Genomic DNA, 25,686 nt, shown 5'->3' with positions numbered 1-25,686 from the left:
GCTGAACTATTCTCCTTCTCATAAATATATCAGATTTTCAGTGACATTAAGACAAAGACACGCAGATAAACACACATTTGCTTCTCATGTGCTCAGAGAAAACTCTTCACACTTGACTGGAGAGGACACCAAACTCTACTCCCTCAGATAACAGTGTTAAAGATGATGACGGGGGTGGTGGTGATGAAGATTATCAAAGTGCTATGATTAGCAGATTTCAGTGTCTTGCAGTTAGAATCACTGACGTCACTAAGCTCCCCAAGGCCACCACCAGAGCTCCGATGATAAACTTCCAGGAAATTCCCTAAAACGAAGACAGAGTCAAGAAACAGGTCCAGTATTTCAAATAATAAAATGCACAGTTCTTTTTGTATTTGTGATTTGACTTACAGATGGTTTCTTCTTAGAGGGAATCAGAAAAGGTGTGATATTCTCTCCAAGCAGCTCTGCAGGTTTGGGTTTCCACTCCTGGGTGTCTTTGCCTCCTGATTGTCTTTTGACGAGTTTAGATAACTCCAAGTGAATCGCCTGAAGGAAACGAGAACATCAAAAAAATGAAATGTATGCAGTTCAAAAAAAAAAAGTCTGCTTTTTGTTGATCTTATGTTGACAAAGAGATGTGGAGCCTTCCTTTTTGGGGAAAGGTGAATTTGCAGTTTTAAAAATGTCCAGCAGGTGAGGGCAGAGGTCTGAATTACTCAACAGAAGAAGCCAAGAAATCATAAAAACTTTTTTTCACTTTTGTCACCTCTTCAAAAAGCTGTTATTAGATTATATAATCTGATGACGATTTTGAGTGTATACACACTTTGAGTGTATACACTCAAAATTGTCATAAAAGCGCTTGCAGCTCATGACTAGATGTGCTTGGCCTGTTTTGTGACTGCAGTATGATAACTTTCTCACAGGGTGGTTAAATCAGGTTTCTTCCGAGTATTTTATCCAGCTTTGAGACAAGGGTGTAATTTCCAAAGCAGCATATATTTTCGTTTTGTCTAGACGAGACCAGACGTACTATTTGTGGCAGTGTGCCCTGTAGGTCAGGTCACTGTTGTACTGGAAGCAGTGTTTGGTAAACAGCTGATAGAGATGTGCTATTCACACTTTTTACAGAGATCCAGGCTGCAGGGTGTCAAACAAGTGAAGTGGAACAATGTTCGTCAGGTGATGTTATAGTTGCAAGGAGTGGTTATGTTAATTATAGTGTGGAGAGTCTACGCTGGAGCTGGAAAGGTCAACTCAGTCTCCGGCTTTGACTTGCATGGCTCCAGAGTGACACTGCTTGACTTGCATATGTATTATTTCTACCAGGTTTGCTGGGCAGCTCTGAGCTGTGCGGTCACATCTGGAGACTGCCAGATGTGCAGTTCAGCCAGATCCTCTGTGGAGGATTTGGCAGATTAGACAAAACCACACAAACAAGACAGAACAGGCTGACAGAGGAGCAGAAAGTAGTTCACTGGGTTTCCCGCAACTGTTTTCTGTTGACGAAGAAAGATGCAATAAAAACAAGTTGTGAGATGGAGAGGGTGTGGATGGAGATGGGGCGAAGTGTGAAGATTATGAATGAGGTGGAATCACTTCAGCATGGTTCCAGATGGAAGATGGGACATCAGTGATGAGTTTGCAATGTCTGAAACATTTCTGATGCTTGGATTAAGAGGAGAAAAATAAAATAACCTTATACATGCAGATTATGTGCAGTGTGTTCAGAACATATTCACACCCCTTCATTTGTTTCTCATTTTGTTATGTTGCAGCCTTATGCTACAATCAATTTTCAATTTCAATCTCACCAAACCACAATCAATTACACAATGACGAAGACGAATTTTAAAAAGGTTTTGCATATTTAGAAAAAAAGAAGAATTGAAACATCATAAATATCAATCGCCGTACACTTAGATATTTCACCTAAGGTATTACACTGAATTTCCCCTGATTGTCTTTGAGTTTTTAGTACATTATTTAAATGTCTTGTAATTACACGTTTCCAACATTTGCATAATAATGAAGAGCAAAGAAAAGAGTGTTGGAGATGGACATGTAGTTTGCAAGTGACAATTTGACAAGTTCATATTAGTGTCATGGGGGTGCCCGTATGATTAAAAATAAAAGCCTCAGGTGACTGTAGTTTAAACAGAGTAATATTAGCCGTCTGGATATTATTTTTTGCGTAGGTTTCAATTTCATTTCTTTAATTTCTTTATTCTTTTCATTTATTTTACCAGTTGTGTTTGTACGTCATGGTTGACAAAGGATCATGGCTTTAATATCAGACAGATCAGCGATGCCTATAGGACACGGGGCGTGGGGGAAGATCATGTAGGGACACCTCTCTGTCCACTGCCGGTCCTGTAAGGAAGTGAAGCACGGTGTGGGCGCAGCAGGTGTGGACCACGTGCTTGCTGCGGTAAGTGATAGAGTTTTATTAACTCAAAGTCACTATCACGTCATTTGAAATCACACAGAAAACGTTGCTTAAACATGAAGCGTGTGTGTGTGTGTGTGTGTGTGTGTGTGTGTGTGTGTGTGTGTGTGTGTGTGTGTGTGTGTGTATGTGTGTGTGTGTGTGTGTCAGATAGCTATCATTGTTTAAAGTCTGGAACTAATTTTCCAGATTTTTCCCACAGCACGAAAAAACACAATATGGTAAGAAAAACCAGGCCGTGAGGACCTGCCTCCAGAGCTCATGATTTTGAAATCGTAGAAGTTTGGAACAACCAGGATTCTTCCCTTGAGCCTAACTCCTGGCTGAGCTCCAGAGATCCTGCAGCACTACAATGATATTGGCAGAAGACACATGAAAGCACCCAAAGTTCTCTCAGACTGTGAGAAACCAGATTTTCTGCTTTGATAAAACCAAGAATGAACTTTCTGGCCTCAGTTTGAAGCATCCAGCATGAACGGATGTTTGGAGACATGATGCTAGAAGTGGTCGCCCCTTTGGAAGTTTCTTCTGTCACAACGCAGGATCTCTGGAGCTCAGCCAGAGCGACCATGAGACTCACGGTCACCTCTCCTTACAAAGCCTTTCTCCCTTGAATGCTGAGTTTGGGGGAGGGGGGTGGACACCTCAGGGAGAGCCCTGGTTGTTTCAAACTTCCTCCATTTAAACATTATGGAGGTCATTTTGCTCTTGACAAACTTTTGAATTATTTTGTAGCTATACCCAAACAGTATGTGCAGGTTAGTCAATTGACTTCATGGATTAGTTTGTGCTCTGATTTGTATCAGCAGCTGTGAGACCTTATGGAGTCAGGTGTGTCTCTTCAAACACATGCTGCTGCTCGACTGCTAACTGGTAGTAGGAAGAGGGACAGTATGTCACTTGTTCTTGCATCTCTGCATTGGCTACCGGTTAGATACAGGGTAGATTTGAATGTTTAAGCTCCTCTGCCCCACTTTCCATCTCCAGATCTGTTAGATCCTCAGACCAAAGGCTCCTGGCGGTCCCTAGTCGAGGCTAAGGCCTTTGCTGTAGACACCCCAAAGCTTTTGAAGCAGTTTCTTTTTCACCCTCTGTTGAGACATTTAGACTGAAGACCCTCTCGTTCTCTCGGGCTTTTGACTGCCCATGACAAGTCTTAATTACTCATTCGTTTTTAGCCTGTTTAGTCTATTTTTTGGCTAAAGGGTTTGAATTGTGGACTCATTCTAAGCTTATTGGGTGGCTCTTGCTATTCTTTAATGTTGTTTTTTACCCTCTCTTATTCTATTGTTATTTTATTGTATTGCACTTGGTTCAAATGTGCTTCATAAATAAACTTGATTTGATAAAGCTAATACTTAACAAATTTCTTTACGATTAAATCAGTCCTTCATTCAACAATTGTTAAATGGATTGCAATGAAATACTGTTCTCCAGTGGACAAACCCCAGTGACAGGTGATTCCATTGTGAACCTGGCATGTCTGGTTTTAAGTGTCTCAACAACTCATATCAAATGCCATGTAATTCAGACCTCAAAGACTCTTTAAACGTTGCGTTTAGCTCCACTAAGTCTTCTCAGGTCAACGCTCTTTTACTTATCGTCTACTTTTTACTATTACATATTAGAAAACAAACATTATGTCAGCCTCTGTTCTTTAATATTGTTGGCTTTAATGATAATTGTGGCCTAACATTAGAAAATCCTTTCCATTGTGTATATGAGGGACAGATGAAATTCACAGGCAGATGGGACGGGGCTGCTCACCCAAATAATCTCACCTTGGTGGCCGGCTCCAGTTTCAAGGCCTTTTTGAGCACCTCCATCGCCTCTTTGTATTCACTCTTGTCTGACAGAAGCTGAAAGAGATAAAACCAGCAGCGTGAGCAGTGCTGGACGACCCATACATCAAAAGAGACCCTTAAAAATAATTAATTGTAATCTAATATTAAACAAAATCCTCTTCTTTCCAGGAACTCTCCCAACAATAATCATGTTATGGGTTGATAAGAATCGAATGAGATGCTCCATGTTGCTTCTCACCTTTCCCATCCTGAAGAGGGCCTTGACATTGTTTGGTTCAAGGGTCAGAACGTCCCGGCTGGTGTGCAGCGCCTGGTCGTACTGCTCCAGTTTGAGCTGAGCGGTGGCCAGGTTGTTCAAACACTTCACCCGGTAGTCTCGCACCTCCTCCTCCTCTGCCGCCACGCTGCTGTCTGGACCATCTGTACAGAGACACACAGCAGATCATGTATGTTTTGCTGTGGACATGAAAACACAAAAAAACATAAAGAAAGGTCTCGACATCCAAGAGAGGACTTGGACATGTATTCAAGTGTCCATCTCAATACAGTATTGACCCAAGTGAGGAGCATTTTGATTCTTGTCTCTGAGCATGATGGGTAATAATTGTTAGCAGCTCATTCAGACGATATCTGAATGGATGCACATATTTTTTTTTCAGATTTACAGTTGTAAGTAGATTCTACTTTGGATGCCTTCCAAGTTTCAACTGGTATTTATTGTTTTCTGGTCACTTGGGGGCAGCAGAACAACATGTAAACACAACACTGACATATTATCATTGTAGGAAGTCCTGGCAAACGTCCACAGACACAAATATTGGAGTTATGTTTCTTGCCAAATGTAATTTACAGGCATAGGCTTTCCTTTTAGCTTTGTCTTTGACTTTCCCAAGCTAGTTACTTAATCTGGTAGTGTTCAGTGACTTTATCAGAGCCGTTAAACTGAAAACATCTGCTGCAGTTGATCCTATTGAATCATTACTGTTGTGAACCGGAAAACAGCAAAAGCAGCTTAATAACATAAAAACATAAGTAGTGCTGAGGGCAGCTGCAGAGTTGTGTGTTCATCCCAACAAGCGACAAACACTGATCAGTGCAGATCTGTTTCGTCTTGTTTTTGTTAGCACAGGATAATGTGCAAAACATTTAGGTAGCCATTTATCTGTTAAAGACAGCAGCAACAATGTGATTAATTAAAATGTCATGTCATTTTAATACATTATTACCTCCACCAAGGAGGTTCTGTTGTCACCCATCTACTTGTTTGTCAGCAGGATTTCCACGAAGAACTGATTAGATTTTGGCTCAGATCCAGACATATTTTCTCGGAATAATTCATGCATCTTGATAAGAAATCTGGCATATTTAGGAGACTGATATTTCTGAGTGTGTGCAGTTTGATGCAGATCCCCAAAATCTTCAGCTATGCTCACATACTGTGGCTTTAGTTATAAGGCTTTTTTTTATGTAAAGGCCAATGGTGGAGGCATGAGCTGTATCTTGTGCCATCCTTGTTTTTTTATTTATTGCAATTATTTCAATGTTTTTATAATTTAAGATTGAAAGTCAATGAAATTGGTATTCCCACATGGTGACAAAGCACGGAAGGAAAATCTTTTCTGGTCATCTTCTCATCCGTTAATGACAAGATCTCGATGCCCTGATAAACTCAAGTTAACTCGCTGCTCTACCATCATTGACACATTAAGAGGCAGTTCATGTTTTTCTCTTCACTGACTTGTTCAGTCACATTCTCCTCCACGGGCCCACACTGCCTCAACCATGATCAAAGTGATTAAGAAGGTGGAAATCATATGAGGACTGATTAGCTTTGATTATGCTGAAGAATTAAGAGGAAAACAGTTGTGGCGTGATGTGGCCCTGCGTCGTGATGGTGTGATTAGTGTAATGTTGGGCGGGTGGGGTGGGTGAAACTGTTATGTCATATTGAGTTTAGATTGATGTGGAAATGTTGTCTGTGGTTGAAATCAAATGGTGTGTGTTTTGCTTCTCAAGTTTGTGTGTGTATGCATGTGTGCCACACACTATCTGTGCTGTACCTTCATCTTCGCCCTTTCCCTGGGAAGATAATAGTCACATCAACCATTATTGCAGATTCCTGGTAGAGCTGATAGTATGGAAATATTTTTCTATGAATAAATTCAGGTTTGATGCTGCCTTACCTCGGCTGCATGTGGTTAGCACATCCAGAGCCATACAATAGGCCCGGGCGGCCATGCAGTATTCCTCTCTCTGGAAATGAAAATTTCCTCGCTCTCGTTTCTGGTTGCCGACGCGAATACGGTCGGCAACGGGCAGAGTAAATGGGTCTGGTTTCTCTCTAATGTCCAGCAGCTGAAGCTGGTAGAGTAACGGAGTCCAGGCTGGAATATCAGGCTCTCTGCACATAGACAAACAAACAGAAAAACAAGCACAGACATAAACACCATCATCACAGTAAAAGAGCCATGGAAAAATCTATGAGTAACACCAGACGTCTTTTAAAATCCTCCAAAGAACACGTTGATCTTTTAAAGGCTGTTTGAACCAGTCAAGCAATCGATCTGTTTTCAAGTGATAACCGTCAGCTTCAAGAGAAGCAGAACCAAGCTACTGAACATCCTGCACACAAAACCCAAAGCTCTTAAGCTAATGCATGTCATTTGATAACCATCTTTTAAAATACAGTAGTGTTTAGACTGACGATAGATATATAAATAGTAGAATGTAAAATAATGTTTATTTCGAGAGGTTGTATGGAGAGGTCGAGAGGTTGTATCAGGAACAGAAAAATCATTGAGAATTGTCACATTTTGACAGAGCATTTCTATTTTAACCAGCATTAATATTGATCCCGCTGTAAATTTCCAATCTTAAAAAACATTTTTCACATTATATTTCAAGTAGTAGAGGAGAAAAGCAGTTGCCTTTGCAGTGTGGTTCCCATTGATATAGCTTACTACAAAAAAAAACCTGATGCATGTATGCTTGCACATCATTGTATCTTTCGCTCTCACAATATTTGTATTATGTGGCCGGTCACAGATCTGTACTGTTTACATCTGCAGTGACCTGTCCAGTGTGTACCCTGTCTCTCACCCCCCAATTTCAGCTGGGATTGGCTCCTTTCCCCCTACGACCTTTACAAGAGACTTAGTAAAGATAATGGAGGGAGGATTTTTCTCTCTGAGCTGAAACATGCAAAAAAACTGATTATAATTGAAATGTTCCCATTTTTGATTAGGAGGTCAAGGCCACATTCATACATTTTCTGGTAAAACAACACTTAAACATAAATACTATGATATTACAATGTATAGATGCAGTGTGCTTTTAGTTTAATATTTTGGTGTATTTTCGACAGCTGTTGAAATGAATGAAATTTCACAGCATCGCCTCCCGCACTTAAAAAGCAACATTTAAAGAAGCCAAAGCGACTCCGGCTCATTTAAGCAAATGAGAATTTGAAACTGATATGAATCGTTGAGCCGTCAATGGCTTCATCGGCTTCATCTTACTCAGGAGTCACTCAGAGGGAAAGTTAATTTGGTTCTCAGTCATCTGGCTCCTGGGACACAACGGTCCATTATCAGTTCCTCTGTGGAGGCTGAGTCAGAAGGAGTGAGGGGTTGAATGAATGAAGCACACTTGCCTTAAATTACAAACTGAAAACATTCGGTATGTCACGTTTGAATATCCATTCATCCATTTTCAATGCCACTCAATACCACATCCTGGAGCTGGAGCCACTCCCAGCTTAAACATACACACAATATTATATTATTAGTTATTGTCATCAAAATAAAGTGATTTCTCATCTTTAAAGAGGACTGGCAGTTTAATGGGCTCAACAAAATAGGTCAGAAACTCGGACAGAAGGAAGTGCAGCGTCCCCACAGACCTCACCTACTGACTGTTTGCTGCAAAGTGATAGTAGTGGAAGTTGTGTCAGCCCATGAATTATTCAAATTGGGTGTGTCGGGACACAATTTATGTCTGTCAAACAGAATTAGTTGTATGTCCAGTGACTGTGAGGCTGTGTCAGCAGGTAGGATCAGATTACCCTTTCACCTCTCCTCTCTGGAGACCTCATCCACCGTCACAGGAGTGTGAAACCAGCAGCTGAGCCGAGGCCTCAGAAACCTGAGCCAGATCCCTGCCCACTCAGGACAGGAGGAAGTGGCGTTCAGAGACATTATCGTTCGGGGGCTGTGAATGTGTAGATGCAGGTCTCTAGGAAGCTGCTGTGAACTATTTTTGACAGCAACGTTTACTCCTGTCGGCTTGTTTTAGCATAACTGCTGCATGTTTACAAGGATCAGAGACGTGTCAGCCCAGTTGTGTAACAAGCGTTCAAGAGTGGCAGAGAAGAAGACACTTGATTCATTCATGAAGAACATTGAGCGCATGGCTTTGGTTATATTGGATAATGTCAGTCTTTTAAAAACAAGCCTCATACATCTATTTACACAGGATACAGAGTATAGGCTCCTTCTTCTTCTGTCACACCATCTCCAAATGATTCAAGGCACAGTTTGTCCAGTGTGGCTATGTGTTGTCCTTGCATACCTTTCTCAACTCTTATCTGAAAATATTACACAATATTCCAAAGGCTGCATATTATGTAACAGTGTGCAGCAAGTAACAATAACACACACAGTGTCTTACATAATATGCACTGCAAGTTCTTGGCTCCAGATTAAATGGATTTCTATCAATTAGCTTCTGCAGCCATAAGTAAATTGCTTAATGAAAACAAGTCCATGAAGCCAAACTGTTCAAAAATAAGTGGAGGGGATTTTTCTTCTTATTCAGGCAGCAAATCCACCTTTCTTGCATGTTTCTATTTCTGTCATTTTAGCTAGTTCCTATCACAGTTGATCTTTATTCAAGTGTTTATTTTTTCAGTACATTTGGTTTAGATATTTGATGGCATTGACAGCTGAGACTGACGAACAATTGGTCACAGGCTTGTATGGGTGGGACCTCGATACCGTGGCTCCATCACCCGATCGCTAGTGTGTGGAAGGGTTTAAATTAAGTGAGTGTGGGAGGAAGTGGAGACGTATCATCCATCTTTAATGCCCTGTCCCAATTCACCTAGCCTTACCCCTTTGTTTTGCACATTTAAGAGTTATTCAAACTTTTTTCATCATTGAAAGGTGTAGCATCATTGCATTATAATTTTACAACTATCAAATTGAATTGAGTTTTTTTAGAGAGAATGATCAACACTAAAATACAAGTATAAATGTTTATTAACACCTGAGGCAGCAGTTTCAACAGATTTACTACGTCTCATTATGGTTATTTTACTTTGTCACAATTTCCAGTTGGTTCAAACAGATGTCGCAGTCATGAGCTGAACCGTGTTTGGTTTGTAAAACAACTTACTCATCAATTTCATTAGATTATTTTCACACGGGAGGAACGTAACCACTTTGCCGCTCATGACTCACACAGATAGGACACATCGGATAACAAGGGATGAGTAGTTTCCTATTAATTGATGCAGGTAGAGCTGCTTCAGCACCAGTTGTGTGAACTAAATATGCCACAAGCAAAACTGAATTATGGGTTGACAGATGACACACACACATTGACTGCAAACTGCCTAATAATAGGAATCCTTCACATGCACGATTCTACAGGTGACCTTTAAAGCATAATATCATTCAGTTTATCAGCTAATACGAGCAAGCACGAGCAAAAATAAATATAGTACAGTGTACAGAACACTAAGGACTTATACGTAAAACATTGAGGGATGATAAGATCATCAGAGACATAACAAATCAGCATGACTGGCGATCCACCAAGTGTAATCAAAGAATGCAGCAGTTGACAAATCTATAAGGTTTATGGTGTCATGTGGGTCAGCGGTGATTAGCCCCCGGGGTCTTATTAGTGCAAACAGGAAGCAGAGGCTGGTCAGCAGGGTTAGATCCCTGCACAAGATCCCAGTGAAACGTGAACCTGCAACTTAACCCCAGGTCCTCGTGCTTAAACTGAGCTGTGGAGCCGACCTCCCTGCCGCCTCCAGTCAGACTCCTTCTCTCATCACACAGGCAGAATCTTTAGGCTGCTTTTAGCTTGACATGGTTGGTGTTATACTGTAGTTTTTGAGCATTATTAAAAGGAGCATTGTAGTGCGATGCCAGAAGAGTCACAGAACTTTTATGTATGCTGGTTAGAACAGACAGGCTCCTATTCTAATCAGTGCATGATATGTGTCAGAATCTTCTTGTCTTTTTTCCTGATTTTGACATCGTCATAGAGCTCTGGACGTTGCCAAAGGGGAAGATGACCTGCAACTGACCTAGAACTGTGCCTTAACATGTCCCGTGTAGACAAATGAGCGAATCACCAGATCTGCTCCTTAGCGAACATGTTGCTCACACGATGCTCTTTGTGTAGACAAGTGTTATTTTATTAAATGTGAAAGTATCAACACTATTTAATGAGATGCAAAAGAGTGTGGAGCTATGTTAACAGCTCAGTGATGCAGTACTTAAGTTGCATTTACACAACACTGGCAGAGTAGGACCCCAGTAAACATTCAACATGTTTACTGCTGGCTTTGTAGTCGCTCTATTTAAAAAGCCTAAAAATTAGCTAGTTTTGTTGTGTTAACCTATCCATTGGGATTGGTTTACTTTTGGACCACATTTCAAATGCTTTATGTTTTAAATAGAAAATCTAGTTTTTAGGTCAGAGCCTGAGCCTGAGGTCTGAAGAGATTGGGACTGAGCGAATGGTTAGACCTGAGATGTTGGCTGAGGCAGCAGCTCTGACAGCACGAAGAGACAGAGACAAGTTCCATGCCCATATTTATGGCAATATTTACTGCAGGTCACCAAGGAAACCAGGTTTAACAATTCAATGTCAAGTAGCACTTTAGACATTTTGCTCGTACTTCAGTAAAAGTATCAAAACTAGTTGTACACTTGAAAAATGAAGCATAAATAAAATACAAGCATATGTTAGAACAATAAGTCTATAAATTTCATTTTGAGTGAATGAATGGAAAGTGATTTGTTGGCTAGAGATCCATCTCTGCTGGTGTCATTAGGCTGTTCGATTCTGGCATATTTGCTCATCTGTACCCTCCTTTATCACTATGGTGATAACTCAGTCATTAATTTACTCAGATTCACTCATCCATTCATTAAATCACAGTCTGGCCTGTATTGATATTCAATTCATCATCATGTTGGCCAGAGTTTTAATTTTACCCATAACTGAAGAATTTACAGTTCAATGTCAGGATATTTCAGTTATTCCAAATTTTATAATAAAATATGTTGGTCGTGGCTTATTAAAAGAAACAGCTTGACATTTTGTTCTCTTGCTGAAAGTTAAATAAGAAGATTGACACCATTTTCATGACTGTACAGTAAATATGATGCTGGAGCGAGCTAGCTTAGCTTAGCATAAAGACCAGGTCTGGGAGGAAATGATTTCTGTAAGTCAACTCACAGCTACATCCATCCATCGGGTCGTAAGTTGTAATAAATAGCACAATAAATAAAATCGACTGATATCATCCTTTCACAGACTTATCAGTATTGCCGATAAGCAATGGTATGAATAACCATAACCATTGCAGAAAGAATTTTTTTTTCAATATTATTTTCAACTTGGGTTATATTTGTGTTATTTCATCATTCATAGTTACAACAACGATCATGTGGCGCTACAGGATGAGACTTTTCCATTTGTTTGGTTGTTTGCCAGTCTTTCATGAACATAACACCAAGTCTATTACAACTGATTCAAGAGGTTTAGCACCAGCTCATACATAGAATGTAACTATAACAAAAAACAACAGCAAATATGAAAAACAGTGAAGATTTTCAGTTAAGTAAAAAAGGTTTCGTTATAAAGAAATCCAGAGATATTGTCTTACAAAATGTACAGTGACCTTTTGCCTGACGTCTTTCTCATATGTCAACAGATCGGATTAAAAGAGGAATATGTCTCGTCTTTCCTGTCTGTGTTCATATGATTGATGTGATAAGGAGGACTGTAGCTGTGTCATGGGAAGCTCTGCATTCATTATAAACTTCCTCATTAAGATATAAGAGTGCATTGCTGACTCACCCTATTATCTGTCATGCAGACCCCACACTGCCCTGATTGAAAGGAAAAAAAACTCCCTCAGAGGGAAAACAGTGGTCACTTTGACGTCATGCACTCCATTTTAAATGATGGAAAGGACAACAATGTACCTCATACAGGTTTCTATGGTTACAACCTCAGATAGCACACTAATGTACCGTAATAAATGTGGTGTGCAGCTTGTATGATAATACAAAATCCTGGAGGATTTATGAGGTTGTTATTTTTTTAACAGTGGTGAAAACCACTCTGCTGCTGCTGTTGATCAGTGTCGTCTGTTTTGACTCTCAGATGGACACGAGGCACCAATACAGCCATGCAAAGGAGCTTAGCTTTAATCCTGGCATTGGTGAGACGTCACAGCTGTTTTTCCTCGCCTGCTGCCATACAGCCACCGGTTAATTTGCAGCAAAACAGCCTCCTATTACACGAAACTCAAAGTGTAAGGCCTTTCAGCTGCTGCCTTGCCATGTGCTCTTCTCTCCTATTTGTTTTTATTTCCTCCTGCAGCAATGAGCCAATGAAACTGTGCTTGCAGGGATCAAGGGCAGCTACTGCCTACATCCTGGCTGTTGAGCTCCTCAAAAGTCCCCATATAATCTACCACAGATTTCCTTAGCCTGTTAAAATGAATCCAATCTCCCCCTCAGGCTACCTGCAGGGCAAATAGTAGCTTTTTGATGGCAGGGCTGTGTAACTGCTCTGCCATTTACAAAGCAACTCGTGAGGATCATTTGGTTACACAAGTTTAATAAACTCTGAGTAGGGACATTACAGTACATGCACTAGTTATCTGCAGCAGTGAGAGTTAGTACGATTGCACTGGAACAGAACGGTTTGAGACTGGAATATTGACCTTATAGACTTTTCTTACTAACAAACCGTTATCTGTTTACACCCTTGAGGTCTAAGGAACATCTAACAACTGATTCCTCAGTCATAAAACATGCAAATCAGATTTTTATAAATAGTTGAAAACCTACATTGTTTGTGCTAGCAGCCTCATTCTTTCCTAACTTTTGCTGCTGTGTTGCGACATTTCTTGACACGTTACCACCCTCAGCTCAGTCAGCAGAGCGACATGCCATTTTTAGAAGGACTGTTTATTTAAGCATATTTGTCCTACAAACAATTCAAAAATATGCTCATCAAAACATTGCTCCATACAGAATTGTTAATGATTAAATCCTTTGCACTTTCAAATTCGAAACATCAGCTTTATTGGCCTCAAATTATCTTCAATAAAACACACACAAAAAAAACAACATTGTTTTTTGATAACACCCCCCCTTATGCATATAGATGAAGTGGTTAGGATGATTTCTACAAAGTCAAAGTCAGGACTGATCAGATCAGATCAATATGAACTGTCTGACATCTCTTAGGTATTTATAGTGAGGTCAAGACGCTGTTTCTCCTGCAGTCCCAGGAACCAAGGTTTAGTTTCAGTGGATATAAGTAAATGTGAAGCTGTAGTTAACAGCAATGACGGCTTGGTTCTTTCTTTGCACAGACTTTCTAGTGATTACATAATCAGATCTCAGACAGTTTTGGATTTCCATTTTGAACTTCAAAGTTACGACAAATTCTGAGCGAGTAGCCAAAAATCTCACTCTTCGAAAGATGAAAGTTCTGCTCCTCCATTACTGTTACTTAACACAAATGTCTGCCTACTTTAATGGACATGTGAATACCTGAATGCTGAAAGTATTTTATGATTTGTGTTTAGGCCAGCAATCCAAAGTAAAAAATTTTTTCCCACAGTTGTGTGATTTGGACATAAAATAATTCCGAGCCATTAATTACCATTCCACAGTGTTGCTGTGTGTGTCTCCCTCTGTGTTTGTGAGCATTAACATTTGTGACCAGAAGCCCCTCATTACGTTATATATGATATTCTGGCCAGGAAATAAATGTCATAAAGAGATACTGATCAGGAATTAATTTCCCTTCCGAGTCCAAGGTGTCACACATGCATGTGCTGCAACCAGATAACTCCCACTGAGAAAATGTCACAGTTTGAGCACATAACAACAACCTGCAGTTATCACGCTGCTTGACTGATTATTAAATTAGATGGAACACAGCAGTTGTTGTTTATATGCACCTGAACAGCTATACCTATCCTTCACACCTCTAACGTTGGACAAACACAATGCGTACATGTTGCAGCACTCAAACAGAAACGTCATTATAATTCCCTGTCGACCTCCTGTCATCACTGTCCAGGTGGAAGATGACATCAGTGTGTGGAAGTCTGCGATCTAACCGAATTAAGATCCTGCTTCCTTTCAGCAGCCTGTGTAGCCTGTGAATCAATAGCAGCACACTGAACTCCTGACTTATTAGTCAGATCGTCAGGAGGAGGAGCTGGCTGAGAAAAGCAAATGCAGCGTGGCCCTTAGTACGATCCTTTAGTCTCTCTGACCCGTAGAATCCATCATCAGTCAGTCACATTTCTAAAGAGGAAGGGCTTGACCTTACTTCACCGTTGCCGGTGGCAATGGAGTATAAGGACACTTAGTCTGTTTACAGCACATTTCAAGCTGTTTCTGTTCATGCTGGTAAATTCAGTTAATTTCTTACACTGATAATGAAGTGTCTGTTTCTATATATGAGCTCAATTGTACTGTCCGTCACCCTCTGGAATGTCATTATGAAACATTAGCACAGTGCAGCACATCTCATCAGTGCTATCAAACAATATGATATCTTCTTTGTTAAACCTCTGAAGCTTGAACACTTGCACATGTGATTTTGATTTTGCAGTGAGGATGTCAGCGGGGGCTCGGCCAGCAATTAACTCTGCGAGGACTATGTTGAAAGTCAATGGGCGTGCGTGCCTGTGATACACTGCTCCAGACGGTTGATGACATAGCAATGACGTCTCAGGGAGATGAGTCACGCACCACGTCCTCACCGACGGTACCTCTTCATCCCCAGAGCAGACAAACACACACGCACAAACACAAACGCACACTGGTGCCATTTGTCACTCTGCTGCAGCCTCGCAGGCAGCGCCCTTCACCTCACATCCCTCTTCAGCAACATGACACTTCTAAACACAACGAACAGACGTTGTGTTTATTTCTGATGTACTGTATCTCATGATACATGTATGTAGTTACACACACTTGCTACAAATTGTGTGTATGTGTGTGCACAGTGTGTCTGTAGCAGCCTGCCCCTACACCATACTATCTGCTCTCATTTTTACAAATGTATGTGGTGTCCTCATGAGTTGCCCATAGCAACTCCATGTCTCCGAACAGTCTTTCTGGGCTTACATTTTAGGAGAGTTGCACCCTTGTATAGTTCGAATTGTGCATTTATCATTGTTAAACCATGATAACAAGTCAATTCTCTGAGCTGCAAATAACAGGATTGAGTGGTCCTGGAAGTATAGAAGAAATTCCCAGAAACAGCATCTGTGTATGAGCAATGGTGAGGGAAACTGAGAGCAGCTGATGCAGGAGAATAACAGTGTGAGCTGAAAACAAACTTTAGCATACAACCTAAGCAAAAGTGTTAATAGCTGTTCAAAGGCAAGGTAAACAACCATCGTGTCATTTAAAGGAGGGGGAGTAATAATCCTTCAAATTGGTATGAAGCCAAATGTAAGGATAATACCTTTTTTGCTGCACTCGTTTATATAAAAAGTAACATAAGCAGAAAAGAGCTTGAAAGAAAAGGTAAGACACAGTCAACTGAAGCTGATGTGATGGTCAGATTTCCAGCGTCTGAAAGTTACTGGAGGGTTTCACTGTTTCACAATGGGAAGGTGTGCAAGTTTCAGACATTGTTTGACAGTGTTACAAACACCCTTAATAAAGGTACAGTGCTTTAAAGAATCAGACAGTTGGTTGGCAGACAAAGCTCTAACATTTACCTCAAACAAGGAGGTTAAGTTTTCAAGCTGTTTGTTTGTTTGTTGGTTCGAAAGCAAGATTACGCAAAAAGTACTGGAAGGATTACCAAGAAACATCTATATGTGAGTGTGGTTCCAGGAATTTTGTTCTTCTTTCTTTAACATTGTGATTTTCACGTTTTTTAATTCATGGATCATGATGAAAAAAAAATCTGTTATGTTGGAATTGATTGATTTGTGAGCATGTGCAATTCTTTACAAGGTTAGAATATAATAATACATGCTGTATTCAAGAAAGGATAGTGAAGACATTATAAAAGGATGATGTAAAAAATGTAGAAGAGCGTATAACTGCAGGTGGCACAGAACCAATGTATCTACTTCCTGGTGGCAGTCCCTCACTCAGTCTAACATTGCTGTGTTCACAAACGGGACGCTGACAAGGCCCCTTCACCAGGAGGGTCACACACCCTGGTAACCCTCTTGGTGAAGCTCACCTCAGGAGGATTTGGCAGATGTGCGATGGTGGTAGGAATAGTTCAACAAGCTAATCCACTTTCTTGCTGAGAGTTGGATGAGAAGATTGCGTGTATGTGTAGTAAATGTAAAGTGACAGTGCTGCCAGCAGAGGATTAGCTTAGCTTAGCACATTAACTCTACACAGCTAGCCATGACTCTGTCCACCACCAAAGCACGATCCATCCACCTGCACCACTAAAGCTCACCATTCACAAAATATCGTATTTTTCAATCCACACAAAAAGGCCGAATAACACACTGATCAAAATGCATCGGCCATCTTCTTTTGAATGTATATGCATTAATAAGCAGATAGTGGTCAATAGCAATTATTGAAAATGTAGTCTGGCACTAAACTACCATGAAAAGTATTTCATGTTGTGTTTTGTGTGGAAAAACGTTTGACTCATGTCCGACCATAAACAATGTACAGGAAATGGAAAATGTAGTCTTGGTCTGGATATCAACTGTGTACACCAGAAGCCCCAATATATTGGCTGTTGCCCCCGAGAGGCTCATTCACCATCAGACGGTAGCCAGTGGCCAAATGAAAGGGAAGAGGACAACAGTGCAAAGTGAATTGGACAGCAGAGATAAATAAGAATTATAGCAAAACAATACAAAACTAAATCTGAGCAACACTAAAGAAGCTCTAAACAGTGTGGTAATCGCACACAAAGCCTTTTATAAAACACACAAACAACAAAAGCTGATTTCAGTGTAGATTTACTGTCCCACTAAATATCCCACAACCAGGGAAAGCAGAAGTAGCTTTAACTGAGGGAAGTGCTGTATTACAACCAAGGCTGTGTCGATTGGAGATAAACCTGCCAGCAGTAGGGGGAAAAGGTAAACATCCTGGGAGATTAGATGAGGGACAGGCACAGTTTAAACACTGGTTGGAGTGGCAAAATGCTGCTTTGGCACCAAACCATATATTTTTCAGGGGCAAAACAAAAAGTCTATTATCACTCAGGTTTAATTTGTAAATTTCTTTTTTCGCTGAAGGTCAACACACGCAGCTTTAATGCGGCACTGGTTGGGCAAACAGAAGAGCGTGTGCTCATTGAGAGTTGACCAGATCTTATCTGCAGCATGCTACAGCTGTCGATGGTGGCTGGTCTGCTCCTGCAGCGTGAGGTCTGGGTGTGGTTTCTAGTCAGCCTGCTGCATCGTTTCTGTGTCATGAAAGAGACAACGCAGCACCTGAGGGCTACAGTCAAACTTGTTTAGGTCACGTGACCACACAGCCAAGAGTTCACGTTACTGTCAACCTTCTCTGATAACAAACAGTAAATCATTTAAAAGCATTTCACGTTCCACTGAGGAGGAACACGAGTTTGGGGAAGAATGGTTTGGATTCTCCACCGTGCTCTCCAGAGAGCAGCGTCTCAAAGGTCACATTATTAATTTGACCCAGGTGGTTCATGCAGATTGAGTCACACCACCCTCAACGCAAATGGTAACCCCACCTCACGGATTTATCGGCAGACATGCTTACGTATCGGGGCATGAGGAGGACGATGGTGAGTGAGTCACAGTACCTGTCAGTGAAAAGAGGAACTGCCAGTTTTTGGTTGAGTCATGTTATATTGGGTGATAAGGAGAGATATTGGTTCACAAGAAGAGGAAGAAAAATCACTCACAATTATAAGGTGCCTGAATCTGTGGTTTTAGTTCATGCAGCACACATGCTGAGCAGTGACATGATAAGTTACTGATATTTGTCATGTCTGTCAAAAGATGCTGCACCTACAAGTATCCTCACTCATCGTCAGACTTGACTCCTTTGATCCCAACTCTGGATTGTCACCTTCACATGTCAACACTTTATTCTGTGAGACTCTCTGCTGGAGAAATGTCACTGTTACCTTTTTTCAGCTGCATTCCTCGTTGGATATGGGCGTGTTTCCTAGGCTTCGGGAGACAACGCTACCACACTTGCCAACTGCTTCAAGGATGTCAACAAAGATTCCCTTTGAGCGCATTCCCAAGAAGACCTTTCATTGGTTAATGCATGTTATCTGCCGTTGCTGAGTAATCTTTGATGTTATGTGTCAAACATAATTATTACAAAAGGCTGCGTTTGAATATTTTATTCAACAATTAGATTTGATGCCCTACAAGTTAAAACTGTGATCTCACAACACCCTTGTATGGATAAAACATTGTGTGTGATATTGACATGCATAGACAGGTGTGCATCTAATGTTGGCATGTTTTCAATTAAACAGGTAGTCTTTCCAATGAATAGAACTAATTGGTTCATTTTGTGAACTTCTTTGCCACTGTGACTGCCAGTATCACCAACTGTAGTACTCAAAACTAGTTGGAATACAAGAATGTTAGAATGTTGTTCAAACATTGTATCATCAAGACTGCAAGTAATCCTGCGAACCTGGGCAACTGTGATGCAAGTAATTAGTCCAAAACTCCAAACAATCCAAGAACCATGGTTCAGTTTGTCTCAGAATGATGATACCATTTGGGTCGGACTAAATTTTGGCCCCTTTTTTCACCAGTTTTTTATTTGTGGTTTGGTTTGTGTTACCCACAATGCAACTAGGACACCAACAGTTCATCTGGATATTCTTGTTTGTTATGCTAGTAGCAAAATGGGCTACAGAGAACTTTCACACTGGCAGATCTTTTTATTTTCAAACTAGTGGTCTTCAGCTTCGACTAATACTTTTATGACTTGAGGCCATCTTTCAGATGTCACGTGGCTCCCTCTGGGAGACATAAAAAATTAATACAACTTTTTTCAAGCATGTAGAAGTGCTCAGCAGGAACTTTAAACAGACTTCGATGTATAAAATCGGTGGCGTTCTCCTTTAGTGACCTTCTTTTAAGTGCTTTTCTCGGCCTTGATAAGGTTTGGTGATCCGTTGAACAATAAAAAACTCCAGGGCCCTATCTAAGTATTTTATGTTGCATTATATCTGTATATAATTGGTGCATATTAAAATTAGATCACAAAACCGAGCATCGCACCCACCCTGATGTACCAACACTCACACTTCACACAGAAGCTACATTTTTACCATGACGTTATGACATCCTGGAACAAGAAAACACAAGTTCAGATAAAATTGCACAGCAAGCAACTGGCAGCGAATATTGTGCAATAACTATCAATCATCACCGCAAATGTTAGAGTGCTTTCCCATGACTGAGGCTTCAGTCAACTCGTTCCAGCCTCCCCTGGTTTAATCAAAGCTGGAGCAGCCGACAACCTCACTTCCCCTGAGGTCAGAGAGAGGGAGATTCCTCTCTCTCCTGCATGGTGGACTTGTTTTTCAAGTTTTTCCCTTCAGAAACTGACAATGATAGCCCATCTGGTGTGTCTCCACAGTCTCTATACTGTTCCATTAAAGGTTATTTGTTTAGTACTCGTGCAGTGCCTGTTGAAATTGTGCCTGTTGGTGGGGGCTAACGGCTTGGCCTGCTTTAATTCCACTTACCGGTTTCTTGAGAGCGTCACAGAAAAGAAAAAACTTCCCACTTCCTTTAGTCCTGAGCTTTACAGGTGCAATGAAATGTTCCAGTAGTGCTTGGGTGACAGCACTGGAAGTCCCATGGCAGTTGTGTCCCAACCATCTTAAAATTCTTGCATGTGGCCTTTTTGTTTACATCAAGTAACATGTAGGAAAACAATGTTTGGTTTTTTTTGTGCATGACAACTGCTCACAGTATTAATCATAAATAGCACACAATCCCCTCATGACACATAGATGCAACAGTTGCATGGTTAACTGGCTGACACTGTCCATCTGGACTGAGAGTAAAACTATTAATTCAACTATGACACGTCCCAATGGTCTAATTAATTCCATTTCAAGATGTGCCACTGGGGTAGTTCTCAGTCGTGCCAAGAGTAAAAGTAAGGCAACGCCTTCCCTGCCAGGGACAGAGTATAAGCTTCTGTTGGTTTTTTGAACCCGGGCCAATGTAACCTTACAGCGCCCCATTTCACACCAGAGTAAAGGTTTTTTTGTGTTGTGTGGTGTTTCACACAGAAAGACATACTGTACATGCATGTGCTGTATATATTCAAAGTGGTGCAGGCTCATTTCACTGTGGTTTCTTGTTTTGCAAGTTTAGTTTTGTTGAGACGTAAATAAAGCAGCTGCCAGTTGAATATTGTTGACTTTGGGATTGTGCAGACCTTATGAGGCAGACTCCCTCTGGCCTCTTGAGGGTTTGTGAGTGTTAAAGTTGTGCCTGTCCAGAAATCAGCAGATGTTAGTTCCAACATTTCTCTGATAATGACCTGCTGACTGAGGGTAACAGAGTACATCTCTGACTTAGCACGGTGACTCAGTGGGGAATAGTTTTGACGCATGCTGTTGTTCTTTGGAAAGGCAAGTGCATTTCGTCATCCCTGCTTTCAAAGGCTCACCAACGCTTTTCAAAATTGTCATCGTTTCTTATAGTCGATTTAGTCCAGACCGGCTTGTCCCTTATAATCAAACAGGTAAATACAGAACACTTTCCCCATTGGTTTCATTATAATTATCCCGTCACATCAGACGCTGAAGCATCGAGCTGCAGACCACTCCACTGCGCTGTGGTGAATCACACTGTCTGACCAGCTCTGCCCTCTGTTCTGATAAATAACTGTGAAGTGCACTTAGTGGCACTGTTTGCAACAGGCGACTGACAGAGTTCAATCAATGCATCTCCCCGAAAACAGAGAGAGGCTAATGAGATTTCCTCTCGTTGTGTTTCTGTCATTTTTATGGCACAGAACAATGAGTCAGATCTATTCTGAAACATGATGCCTCTCTGTGCTTGTTATTTTGTCTGTTTACATGTCCAAATATTTCATTGTACTGAATACTTCTGTGATAGACCTGAACAGGCAGGTTATACAGATGAGTTTACCCAGAGAAGAATGACAAGGTACTCATGTGTGTTGTTAAAGAAATAGAAAAACACATATTGCTAAAGGTTGATAACAAGATTAATACCATTTACGTTGGGTAAATATGAAGCTACAACCAGCAGACACTTCGCTTAGCACAAAGACTGGAAACAGAATGGAGACTGCTGAGTGCCATAGTGTTCCCATGTCTAAACACTAAGCTCGCCGCATGTTGGTGGTAGCTTCATATTTTGTGTAGAGGTTATGAGTACAGTATCAAACCTCTCATCTGACTCCTGTTTAAAGAAAATAAATGAGCATCTTGCCCAAAAAGTCAAACTATTCCATTAAAGGTCTCTCAGCTGAGACCGTTGATGGTCTGTTTTACCTATGGATGACCCAGCTGCTGGAGTAACTTTAGTTCAGTTTGTGAAACGGTGTTTTACTTTTTAAAATTACTGATTTTCATACCAAATCGTCAACAATTGTATTTAGCCAAGAGAAAATCTGAGGGAATCTATTTTAAAGAGCTGCTGCTGATTGTCTGTGTTACGCTGCTGCAGAATCTGACTTCATAGCACTCAACACTAATCAACTGCATCAAAACAATCATTAACTAACCTCCCGCTGCCCCCCCCCCCTTTTTTTTCTCAGTGCCTCCATCTCTGCACACGACAGAGGGTGAGACTCCAGACAAGACCTCAGCAGAGACTCCTTGTTCTCACCTCTCCCACTCCATGTCCCAGCATCCCCCCTTCATAGAGCTCCATGATAAAAACTAGACCTCACACACTACAGTGCACAGAAGAGACTGAAACTGTAAAGTGCATCCACTGAAAAAAAAGAATGCTTTCACAACACGGCTCAGTACATCGGAAATTATGTTGTAAACAAATATTCAGACCATCAGAACATTATGTTGTCAGCAGTGTTTTTATGCATCACTTTGTTCAGCTCTGTATGAAGCTGAGTGGCAATTTTTGATATGACTGTATTCTCAAGAAAATTACTCTGGTTGATTAAGTCTAATCACACAGCACACATGACTCCAGACAGTATGAGTGAAACAACCTAGTAATGTTTAATTAGCTTTAATGGGGGTGTGGACTTAAATAAACACTGGCAGAGAGTATCACTTTCAGAATTACATTAATGTCACAATTTTCATGTGCATGAAATAGCTTACTATACAGCACATTACCAGCTTTCCAAAACCTCATACAGTGGCAGCAGTCAAAACTACAGGAAATGATTTCCAATGAGATAATTCACCCGCAAACAAATTAAATCCCATTACACACATTTTTCTTTATAAATTTTGGTCTGTAGTCTTGCCACAATCTTTTCCCCTTAAATATCTTTAATGTCACTTTTGTATATAACAATCTCGTCGAAATCACTGTGCTGCATTAATGTCTCATTCTCACATGCTCAAGTTATCTTAAGTAAACATCAAAAGTATAAACAATGGGTTTTCAGCAGCAACACACCAATCTCTGCCGTGTTTATTCTGGCTCTGTAATGGTGTAAAGGTTATACACCTAAGCCATTGGCCGTAATATGAGTGGTCTCCTCCCATAGGTTGGGAGGTTACAAACACACCATTGATAGGCTGCCCATGAATGGTGTTAGGACGAAGCCATCTGCTTCTGTTTATGGTTCATTAACCCTGCTACCCCTGGATAACCAAGCTGCTCCTACAGCAACAGGTACCAGAGGCCGGCATGGGCTTACTTACTGAGATTACACTCAGACTGAAGAGGAACATAAGCGGCCAAGTCTCGATTCTGCCTCAACATGGTTGTTGATTGAGAAGTTTAAGATAAAAGAAAAATAGCTGGGGTGTCCTTACCTTCCCAAAAGTCCATAGGCATACAGTGAATCTGCCAGCAGCAGTGTGATCTCACCCCTCTGCATGGACATGACGCACTCCTCCAGGGCCTACAGGTGTACAAATTACAACGTGTCATTTAACGCATACCTAATTTATATACCTGTCCACAAAATTCATTTCAGCATTTGTTTTGCACAGTTCAGTGTCCTTGACTGACGAAACCTGCTTATTAGCCAGTATTTGAGGATTTGTATGTTTATTGTTTTTTTCAGTGGGTTCTTCTACTGTTGTCCAGACTGAAATATCTCAACAACTACAAGATGAACTGTTTGAGCATTGTTTGTACATGTTTGTGGTTCCCAGAGGATGCACCTTATTGACTTTGATGGCATTCTAAGCTTTGCCTTTTTGGTCCAACAGCTAGTAGACTGATTTTCATGAAAATTGGTACAAAACATTATTCTCCATGACTTTGGTTTATGATTCACAAGTAGTTGTTTTGTCATTTTGATGTCTGTTGATGTTAGTGTGGTTACCTTTGTCTTCTTTTCCAAGTTTCATAGTCTCTACTGATTACTGCTGACCCATGATGTGATATAGACGCTCTACACTTAAGAAAACTGATTAAAATGAAGGGTTCAAAGCTGTCACCTGGTTTACATCTCCCTCGCCGATAACAAAGACGAGCTTGCGGTCTTTCTCTACCACAGTGCGGTCCTCCAGGACACACTGCATCTTTATAGCCACCTCCTGGCCCCAGGTGGGGCACGGGACAAGTGGGGCAGCAGGCTCCAGCACCTTCTTCCTTAACAGCCGGTCCTCTGCGTGTGGAGAGAAGAAAAGGTTGTGCAGGAGGAAGCTGTATTAATCTGCTAGTAGTTAGTAAACACAAGCTCAGACAGCCACAAACAAACTATGGTTGAACTCTGGTCACTTTTCTTCTTAAATCAAAATTTTATGACTTTTCAAGTCTAACATGTGTGTCTGTGCATGAGATGTGATGTTCACTGACGTATCCTGACCTGTGATGTCCTGCCAGTTTTCTGCCATGAACAGCTTCTCAAAGGTCGAGGAAGTCCACTCCTCCGTGGCATAGCCTGGAAAGAGACTCTCTGCCGAGGTGTCCTTCTCCAATACATCGTCCCCTTCTGATGGGTCTTGAAATCGAACCATCTTCCAGCTGTTAGTTTTTGTCAGTTTCCTCTTTTCTCTGCATTCTGGCTCTCCACCGTCACAGGGGCTTTTTATCTCAGTGCTTTTATTCGGTTCTGTATGGCTCTCTGTTTCAGTCTGCTCTTTCCTTCGTAGCCCCTCTCCTTCCTCTGCAGGCCCACAGGGCAGCTCGCTGTGGCTCCTCTTGTCAGAGATCTCTGAAATGGCCTCTCTTACCTCAGGCTCTGTCGGCTCCACTGCTGGGTCTTTATGCTCCTCGCAACATGGCTCTTTCTCCATTTCACTACAGAGAGCGATGGACACCATCTGCATTAGTCTCCAAAAGATATAATTCTCCTTGTCAAGCCAATCTTCCACTTAGGTGTAAGTCCGTAGGTCTGTTTTGAACCAATCCCTGCAAGCTACACTCTGTAAAAACAAAAAAATATCTCCATGATGTAATATTTACAAAAAGCCATGCTGTGTTTCATTAAATCCAACTCAGAATGCATCCCTAAATCCTGGCTTTATCTAGGTTTTTTTCCCGCCTGCAGCTATGTAGTTTCCGCAGTTCTGCTGCACTTTGACCTCCTCCGTCTCCTGCTTGTGTCCCTCTTAGTCTATGTGGTCCACTGATATGGCAGCAACGAAAAATGATCAATGCAAAGAAACTGTGCAGCGCAACGAAGCACTCTCAGCCAGCAGGCTTGTGCAGTGGTAATCTGCAGGATTAGAAGAGAAAAACCTAATCTGCCAGAACGTCTGTAATCTTCTTAATGACTTCACCGTCGTGTCCCATAACGCAGTTTCCATGAATGCAATCTACCACTAAGATCTCAGGAGACACAAGCTCCAATGTAATTTGCTTTGAATTTTGTTGTGATGTGTTTATTTTTACTTTTTAAGAAGTTCCACAACACTGAGTGAAAAACACAGGCTGTAACACTGACAGTGAATTACAGATTACATACAGTATACTGTGTTTATGCTGTGAACTTTGTGAAGGAAACACATTTTATATATTTGCATAATTACCTCCACCAAAGAGTTATGTTTGTTCGCAAAAACTATTCCACCAATTTCATTTAA

At 41.0% G+C, this 25,686-nt stretch overlaps 1 protein-coding gene across 1 annotated transcript in view; it reads right to left on the bottom strand.

Moving 5' to 3' along the window:
* Positions 1–127: 127 nt before the first annotated feature.
* The window catches only part of fkbp16 (FKBP prolyl isomerase 16), a 27,828-nt gene continuing 2,269 nt past the window's right edge, over positions 128–25,686 (bottom strand). The window contains exons 2-9 of the mRNA XM_020079102.2: positions 24,468–25,026; positions 24,097–24,266; positions 23,464–23,552; positions 6,420–6,637; positions 4,475–4,656; positions 4,213–4,290; positions 391–528; positions 128–304 (exon numbers count right to left, since the gene is read on the bottom strand). Of these exons, the coding sequence (XP_019934661.1) occupies positions 218–304; positions 391–528; positions 4,213–4,290; positions 4,475–4,656; positions 6,420–6,637; positions 23,464–23,552; positions 24,097–24,266; positions 24,468–24,930 (1,425 nt within the window). The 5' untranslated portion in view covers positions 24,931–25,026 and the 3' untranslated portion in view covers positions 128–217. The remainder of the gene's footprint in view (positions 305–390; positions 529–4,212; positions 4,291–4,474; positions 4,657–6,419; positions 6,638–23,463; positions 23,553–24,096; positions 24,267–24,467; positions 25,027–25,686) is intronic.

The sequence above is a fragment of the Paralichthys olivaceus genome, chromosome 7, assembly GCF_024713975.1.
Source record: "Paralichthys olivaceus isolate ysfri-2021 chromosome 7, ASM2471397v2, whole genome shotgun sequence".
Lineage (NCBI taxonomy): Eukaryota > Metazoa > Chordata > Actinopteri > Pleuronectiformes > Paralichthyidae > Paralichthys > Paralichthys olivaceus.
Note: the sequence above shows the minus strand (reverse complement) of the source record. Positions and strands in the feature narration are given on the sequence as shown.